The sequence below is a fragment of the Austrofundulus limnaeus genome, unplaced genomic scaffold (assembly GCF_001266775.1).
Source record: "Austrofundulus limnaeus strain Quisiro unplaced genomic scaffold, Austrofundulus_limnaeus-1.0 Scaffold17, whole genome shotgun sequence".
NCBI classification, from domain to species: domain Eukaryota; kingdom Metazoa; phylum Chordata; class Actinopteri; order Cyprinodontiformes; family Rivulidae; genus Austrofundulus; species Austrofundulus limnaeus.
The window spans coordinates 808,459-816,963 of record NW_013952419.1 but is presented as its reverse complement, the minus strand read 5'-3'; the positions used below and the strand labels follow the sequence as shown (position 1 = coordinate 816,963).

Sequence of the window (8,505 nt, the reverse complement as noted above, 5' to 3'; positions counted from 1 at the left end):
TTTTTTTCCTTTCTACGAATATGCATCAGGAGTTTCATCTTTAAAAGTTCACCTTTGATCTGGATACTAGAGGAAAGAGCTGATCTGGTAACTGTTCATTGTTCAGCTTCAAATGAGAACGCTGCAGTGAGGACCTGAGAAAAAATGTTTTAAATGATCCCTGATCAAATTAGACCAGATCATTTTCATGTAACACTTTTGTAACGATAATACCAAAAGCTTAAGTAATAAAGGAATGAGTGAAATCTGCCTCTTGTCAGCGTTTACGATGAGAAGCACTCGGGTGATTAGATGTCCTGCGATCGATGCAGCCTCTTCTCTTAACATTAGGACTGCTCTTAACAGATTACAGCCCCCCTCCTCCCAAACATGCTCCGCTTTTACTCCTCATCTTCCCCGCTCCTCCTTCTAGATCACAAAACCTCTCCTTCAGGCACAACGCGGGGTTGCTGCTCATCTTTTATAGCTCCTAAAGGACCTGGTTTTACCCGTTGGATGGACAAAATGAGAAAGACTAAACTAAAATTCAAAGTTTTGTGGTAAACAGCCGGCAGCTAAAGAAGATGGACCTGCTGGTGATTCCCTGTCTCCTTCTGTTCGTAAGTTTTCATCCATCTGCAGCCACCAGTCTCATTACAGGTAAGTTCTGCACAAAAGCACGGCGACACAGGACAGATGGGGAACTCTTGATTTAATTATGGATGTCTTTCCTCACCACCTCACATCCTGACTCCCCGCTGGACCTTGGGCTCCTAAAGCAGACTTATTTGAAGCCAGAGGTATGTAGTTCACTTTTCCTAACTGAATGTAAAATCTTCATTATTCTCAAAATAATCAAGCAATGATTTATTACTAAGGAACTGGGAAGAAAACTTGGTGAAGATTTGTTGGACTTTTATAATGAGCCGGCAGCTTATGAGTAAACCTGTGTGTGTGTTCAGGCCAACGCGTGTGCAGGGCAGGGAAAGGGAAGCCCTGCTACAAGCTGGCCTATTTCTCCGAGCTCCGTCGGAAGCTGAACTTCGCCGAGGCCGAGCTGGCCTGCAGGCGAGACGGGGGTCACCTGCTGAGCATCAGGTCTGCGTCCGAGCAGAAGGTCATAGAGCAGCTCATCACCGAGCTCCGCCCCACAGACGGAGACTTCTGGATAGGGCTGCGGCGCAACCACGAACATGAGGACAGCAACTCGGACTGCTCTTCTCAGTACTACTGGCTGGACGGCAGCAAGTCCACGTTTAGGTGGGACATGAGGGAGGGTCCAGGGGTGAAAGGTCACTCCCAGACAACTGATTATTATAGTTCATATCCTGGATTTTCTTGGAAAAAAAGTTCAACATTAAAAATCCAAAAGCTCATTTAGATATACGTAGTATATATATAATATAATAAATATAATATAAGCAGTGATGGGAATGGTTCCACTAATAAGCTAATAGCGAAACTAATTTTTTTTTACATGTGTAATAGCTTAGCGTTAGCAAAGCTACATTTGCAGATGAGTTAATGTTTAGCTGTGCCCACCACTGGGAATAACCTAAATCTAAAACTTGTTTTTATATTATAGTTTTACTATTTTATATGAAATGTGAAATGTTCATGAATTTTAAATGTTCTTTTTCAGTAAGACTCAAACTTTGTAGTTAAAGCATAAACATACGTGATCTAAATTAAATCCACCAGTTTATAAACACACAAAACGTTGACTAAAGCAGCAGCTGATCTTTTAACAGTGAATATTTTTCCTGTATATTGTTTCTGTAGTTCTTATCTGACAGTTTAATATCAGCAGCTGCTACAGCCACACATCTTTGGGGTTGTTCTTTTACACCTCTATGTACCACACAAGAATACATTTTTGAGTTTTCCCACGGAGCTCTGAAAAAGAAGTGTGTGTGTGTGTTCTGCACTTGTGTGTTTTAGGAACTGGCATATGGACGAGCCATCATGTGGCTACGAAGTGTGTGTTGTAATGTACCATCAACCATCTGCCCCCGCTGGACAGGGAGGTCTCTACATGTTTCAATGGAACGACGACAACTGTGAAACCAAGAACAATTTCATCTGCAAATACGCTGCAGGTACAGCCACCTTTAAAGAAAAGAAAAACCTAACTGAATGTTGTTAAATGAAATATTGTTTTTCTCTCCAGAGAAACAGTTGGACCCAACCTCACCTCCCAACTCCACTCAAACAGGTAACTTCACACGGTCAGGTAGCAGCGCACAGCTCGCCTCATCGGACACTTCTGGTATTTTGAAGAACGAGTAAAGAAAGTCTTTCATTTCAGACGTCTTCTTTCCATCTGTGCTTCCGTGGGATCCGAGGGACCACAACCAGAACAAAAGAGCAGGTCGTTCAAACATCACATTTTACTGAAATCTTTCAAGATAGTCTAATTCCAGATGTTTAACCTTTATCTTTGTTTTGTAGCCGTGAATTTGGTTTACGTCATCATTCCCACTATCCCACTCATACTGCTGCTGCTGACAGTGCTGGGAGTCTGCTGCTTCAAACTGCTGCTCCAACGGTGAGAAAACTAAGAAAAGCTGCTTTAAGAAGGAATCCATATTATTAAAATTTAATTATTCAACTTGGTTTTTAAAATGTTTAAAAAACGATGAGTCTTTTATTGTGAAATCTTATTTTCTGGCAATATTCTTTTGAAAATGTTACGCACAACCATGTCAACCTTTCCTTCTTGTCAGTGGCATTCAACTTATTTTTTTGTGTTATTCCAATGTATGGAAGCCCTCTGAGACAAATTTAGATATCCCACAATTAAGACTTAGCATCTCCTACATTTATCTCATCTTATAATAGAGGTAATATCTCAGAACAGTCACTTTAGTTCCCACAAATATGAAATACTGAGACAGAATTATGAAATGTTGTCTCATTACGAGACAGGAAAAGGTAAAACTTTGCGATAGTGTCTCAATATTAGATGCTGTCATTATGTGTTAGTATAATTCTGAGATGCTAAGTCCTAACAACAAGAGTAGATTGTCATTATGAGCTTGTAATTATTGTATGGAAGATCTTTATTTTTTTCAGAGTGGCAGCAATGGGCTTTTATGATTGGGTGCTGGATACCGCAGTTTTACTGAAAGCAGCAATCCTTGAATGCTAAAGTTTTTTCAAAACAAGCTCTTGTACAATCTGCAGTGCTTAGAGTGTCAGGAATGACCCTCAGCTACTACCTCACCACACTCTAACTCCATATCTGCTGGAGATGTGCGTCCAACAGACAGGCAAACAGTTATAGGGTTTAGTTTTCATTTCATGGTGTAACTTTAGGTGTTCTGCTGTTTGTGTTGTGAAACAGGAGGAGGAAAGAACACAAATCAGAAGTATGTCAAACAGAACCTGGGCTCGGTCCCAGTCCATCGACCGACGTCTACAACGTCATCCACTCCCAGAAGGACGACGACCTGGTTTCAGCTCGCCCTCAAACCAAAAACACCTCTTTCCTGTGCTCCTCCCCGGACACAGACACCCCGACAGGTGACTARGACAACCTGGGCGCTCGGGACACAGAGAGCGGCTTTGCGACGCTGGCGAGCACGGAGAGCGGCTTCCTCAACTGTGACCTCAACGAGCTCAGCCTCGGGCGCCGGGGCACCCGGGACTTCTACGACAGCAGCCTGGGCCGCTCGGGGAAGAGAGAGCTGAACGACAGCAGCCTGGGCCGCAGCAGGAACAGGGAGTTTTATGACAGGAGTCTGGGTCGCCGCACCACCAAAAGTGAGCATTACAGCGGAAGCGTGTACGCAGACCACCATCTGTACGACAGCAGCATCCGGGCGGGGCCTGACCTCTACGACACCACACTCAAACCCGTAGGTCAAACAGAAAAGGTCAACCTCTATCAGACGTACGCCACCAACGGTAAGCACGACACGTTTCAATCCACACTGGGAACTTACGCAAACAGGAAGTCCTTCCACACAAACCTGGACTACTACAGGAACGGCCTGAACCTCGACGGTGGAAGGAGGTACTTCAATGAGCAGGACTGGATAAACAGAGAAAACTACTGATGCCACTGATTCTGCATGCGTGTGTTAAAAATAAGAGATTTAGGATTATTATTATTATATTTTTGCTTAGCTAGCTCGTACCTTCTTAGCAGTTTGAGTTTGAATTTTGAACTGTGGTGTTTTAAGACAATGTTTACAAACCCCAAACTAAAGAACCATCATAATTACCTATAAGTAGCTGTGGCCATGGTTCCGCCAATCAGCTAACAGCTGAACTATTTTTAGCCACTGCTAATTTTAACTTTTTTAGGGTTACCGTTGTTTTATTTTATATTTACGTTTAGCAATTTAGCATCGACAAAGTTATATTTTTGGTTAGCGAATGAGTCAGCAAAGCTAACTTAGCTGTGCCCACCACGGACATTTCTGTTTGTTTAAATAAATCATTGTTTGATTTGCTTAACAGAAGTCAAATYTTTTGAAGTGAGGTTCTGTGGAAAATATTTTTGAATAGTTAATATCTTACCTGTTGTAGATAGCTTTTTGAACGACCTCAGCTTGGGGAAATTGAATTTATTTCTGATTAAATTGATGAGCTGCCTTTGAGGAGGACAAGACAAAAGTAGTTAGTCCACATCTTAAAATGAATCAAATTATAAAAAAAAAATAAATCATGTTGGTTTATGTAAGTGCTATTTTATTAACCTTTAAATTATTGTATGTTTATTAGGACCATTATTCCAAAAATATATATATTATTACTGCACCAGAAATGCTAAAATTAGCTGCTGCCAATTTAGAAATTAAATAACAAAATCAATTGCATCCAAAATTAAATGATCTCTCCAAACTGTCGCTCAAAAAACTATCCATAACAGGTAAAATACTGTTTATAACTTTTCACAGAAACCCGCTTCAAAGATCTGAACTATCCCTTTAGAATTTGGGATGTGACTCAGTAAAACCTTCAACCATGTATAGAGTCAGTGAATCATAACTTAGTTGACAACATAATATATACATATTTATAATTTAAACAATAAAACAGTGTTTTAAAAACAACAATATTCAGGTTATTCTAAATGATTCAGGTCAAATGTTTTTACTTTAACTCCTCTCTAATGACAGTTTATGGATTTTTGAGCACTGAGTTTAGACTTTTTATTACATTGCTGGTTGAGGCGGTGATATTAAATATTAATGTTTAAAACTGGGCAAATGAAATCACTGGAATATATTCATGGTGGAACCAGACAAGCACTATCAGGGACTACTTAAAACCCTCCAACAGACGTCAGGGTCATTTAGGATTAAAATAAGATGAATAGAATCTGAGGTGAAGTCAGACTGCAGTGAACCGGTTTGTGGCGTAGTCTGCTGCTCTTTTTATCTGGATGTTGGCTGCACAACTTCATACCAACATCACAKAAATTTGTGTCGACTGTAGCTTTGGCATCGTTTCAGTGCATGAAATAAGAAGCATTAGCTGCATGACTTTTAATCTTCTTTATATTGGATCTTTTTTCTAAATATTTGGACAGTATGATCATAGAAATCTAAACTGTTGTTTTGTTTACACAATGATCCTCCATATGAGAGGGCCTTCAGATATAAAGATCTCTCAGGACCTGTATATCCCACCATGACTTGGKCTTTTCTGGGCTGCTTTGGAAAAAGACACAACCAAGATATGAATCTGACACATCTGCAGCTTCAAAAGCTAAAACACAGAAGTGTGTGTGTTGTTTGCATGGTCATGCTGTGCTGCTCAGATCAGTTTTTTTAGTTAGCAATCATTAAAATGTATTTTTAATCACACCCTAATCTCAGAATAAACTAAATAAACTTGGTATTTTTTTAAAAAGTACATTTCAAACCTGCCTTAAACTGAAACTTGTGTCAAACGTGATTAACTTCTGATATTTTTTCGCAGATTTTCAGTCTTCTAAGGAAGATATTCAAACAAAAATCCATAAAAACTAGTGTGGCTCGTGTAGTATTCTCGTCTCCAGTGCCTGCAGCCTCACCACAGATCTCGGCATGGGTTTGAAGGGAATGCCAAGTTATTTACTCTGAATGTACAATGCTATGATGTGAGATTTGTTTGTATGTTTGTTACGAATTCAAATAAAACGAGATAAAAATTAAAGCCGGAGTGTTTTTCTTTTTAAGAAAAAAGAAAACAGCAGTGTTATTATGGCAGTCAATCATGTTTTTATTCACATTTCAAGTTAAATTAGTCACTTTCTTTCTCATTCACCCCTCATTCATGCCTGGACCTTACAGGACCCCTTTGATCAAATTAAAGGAATTCCTCCATTTAGGCCTAGATTTAAAGTACGACATAAAAAGAAAACACTTGGATTTGTGAGTGTCTGCCTTTTAAAGGTTAAATTAGAGTAAACTCCTGTAGTGGGCCTTTTTAAGACATCATTTACACAAAAAGTAAAAAAAAGAAACTAACAAAGAAATAAAAACACCCAGCTGATGAATACCAATCACACATTTTCTCTTCTCATGAACACAGCCCCCAGAAGCAGACATATCGTCCTTTAGAGATTTCTTCACATGCAGGCTGACACACAAATACCAGCAGTTTAATGTGATCCACTCCTTTTGTTAAGGATTCAGATTATTATTATTTTTTTTTTGTTGGCAAGGGAGGAGAAGGTTGGAGTTCAAACATCAGCCGTGGGTCCGCTTACGAGGCAGCTTTTGCCTCCTCGGTTTTAAGATTACGTACCGCCTGTAGGTGGTGTGATGGTCTGATAAAAACGGGACGTAGAARGCTCTGAAGAGAGGAGAGGATCTAAAGCAAAAAATGTAAAAATATGTTATTTAAAAAAAATGCATCTCCTTTTGAAAACATCCAGATGTATATTTGTAAAAAAAAAAAACCTTGATGTTTGAAGGAAAGGCTTAAAGGCGATGACGCTCCAGTCCTCTTTGTTAGCTGAGTAGCGCGGCTCAAGTGGCGTCTCCTCGTCCGTCTCGAGGTCCACCAGGTAGTGGCAATGTTTTACATCTACCTGCACAAAAAAAAAAAAAAAAAAAAACAATTCAGTGTTCTGTTTAAAACTGCAGCAGCATGTTTGTTTGTTTTTTTTTTTTTTTGTTCCCTGGGTTACGGACATATCTGGTTGGCTCCTCCAGGTTCTGGTCGTTCATATGAGCCGGGATGATCTGTGTGGCCAGAGGTCCTGAGGCAAACGGCTGAGGAAGCTGGCCCTTAAACTCCGACTGAATGAACTGCAGCTGCCAACTAGAAGAAGAAAAATGGACTTAGAGACACACAATGAGTTCACATGTAACATATACTGTATTGTGATGATCCCACTTTTCAGAAAGTCTGCTGAATTTATACAATTTTATGTCTTGCTTCATTAAAAATGCAAAGTCTTTGCCAAAAATATCAATCAGATTAATAACAGAACACCAAAGGTCTGAAATCCCATTACCTTCAGTATTTTCTGTCACATTTTTAGCAACTAATATTGATGTTGGGACAGCGACACAAAATGAAAATATTGATATTTGCTGTGGTATTATTTTAGCAAAAAAAATCAATGAAAATGAACTTCAGTGAACCTCCTACTTTATGGATGAATTTTGGGGTTAAAAATTTCACATTAAACATGCATAAATACACATTTTGCTCAACAATTTCTTTACTACACTTTATTCTTTCTAAACCAAATGTTTAACCTCCTACTTAGCAACATTGTTTTGTGGTTTTTGCTGTTCTGTTTTGCTTTCTTTATGTGCAAACTTAACAGATTCCTTTCAAAACTCTAAAAAAAATGCTGCCATAGCGGCAGTCAGGTTTACAAACCACATTACGAAACCTGCATCATGGACACTGACTTGTGTGGCAGGAGGAAGCTGCTCGGGAAGCGGTACCACTCTTTGCCGACACACACGCTGACCGGTCTGCCGTCAGGGACTGAGTGCAGAGCGGGATCTTTGGCGATGCGGTGAAACTCTGGGTACAYGTCTAGAGGAGCGTGGTAGCCTGTAAACGCAGAGTTAATGTATACATAAATATAAAGAGATTTGATTTATAGCGGCCTGTCGGTCTGGACACGCACCTCTGAAGAGGGCGACGGAGCGAGACAGAGACAACACCGCAAAGACCGCAACGGCGCTCAAAGCCAACCAGTTGGACGAGATGGTGTAGTGCTCCAGCCGGTAACGCTGGAACAGGAAGTGGTAGCATTTCTGTGAAGATCAGATTAGTTTTAGCTGGTTTTTAAACAACGAACACGGGCGACAGAAAATAAGACCTGCGTATCGACCTGCAGAGAGGAGAGCGCCACGGCCCCGCTGAGGCAGATGAGTGGGTAGATGGGAAAGAGGAAACGTTCTTCTTTGTGAGGTCGAGTGAAGAAAACCAACATCCACAGGTACATGGGAGACAGAGTCAGCCAGTACGGACGGCCAAGGTTCTGCACTGAAAATAAAAACACAACTACAAATAAATAAAATCACAAGAGGAACTCGATAAACAAGAACGTGAGGATAAAAC

The 8,505-nt window shown here is 40.3% G+C and overlaps 2 protein-coding genes across 3 annotated transcripts in view; one reads left to right on the top strand and one right to left on the bottom strand.

Moving 5' to 3' along the window:
- Nucleotides 1-339: 339 nt before the first annotated feature.
- Nucleotides 340-6,425, top strand: layna (layilin a). 2 transcript variants are annotated; one of them, XM_014003169.1, is given in 8 exon segments: nucleotides 340-639; nucleotides 762-779; nucleotides 942-1,239; nucleotides 1,921-2,078; nucleotides 2,150-2,194; nucleotides 2,288-2,350; nucleotides 2,431-2,527; nucleotides 3,326-6,425. In XM_014003169.1, coding segments are annotated over 8 exon segments (1,470 nt in total). In that variant the 5' UTR covers nucleotides 340-563; the 3' UTR covers nucleotides 4,041-6,425.
- The window catches only part of alg9 (ALG9 alpha-1,2-mannosyltransferase), an 11,752-nt gene continuing 9,421 nt past the window's right edge, over nucleotides 6,175-8,505 (bottom strand). The window contains exons 16-21 of the mRNA XM_014003090.1: nucleotides 8,276-8,430; nucleotides 8,069-8,198; nucleotides 7,845-7,992; nucleotides 7,113-7,242; nucleotides 6,879-7,009; nucleotides 6,175-6,789 (exon numbers count right to left, since the gene is read on the bottom strand). Coding sequence (XP_013858544.1) covers nucleotides 6,666-6,789; nucleotides 6,879-7,009; nucleotides 7,113-7,242; nucleotides 7,845-7,992; nucleotides 8,069-8,198; nucleotides 8,276-8,430 — 818 coding nt within the window. The 3' untranslated portion in view covers nucleotides 6,175-6,665. The remainder of the gene's footprint in view (nucleotides 6,790-6,878; nucleotides 7,010-7,112; nucleotides 7,243-7,844; nucleotides 7,993-8,068; nucleotides 8,199-8,275; nucleotides 8,431-8,505) is intronic.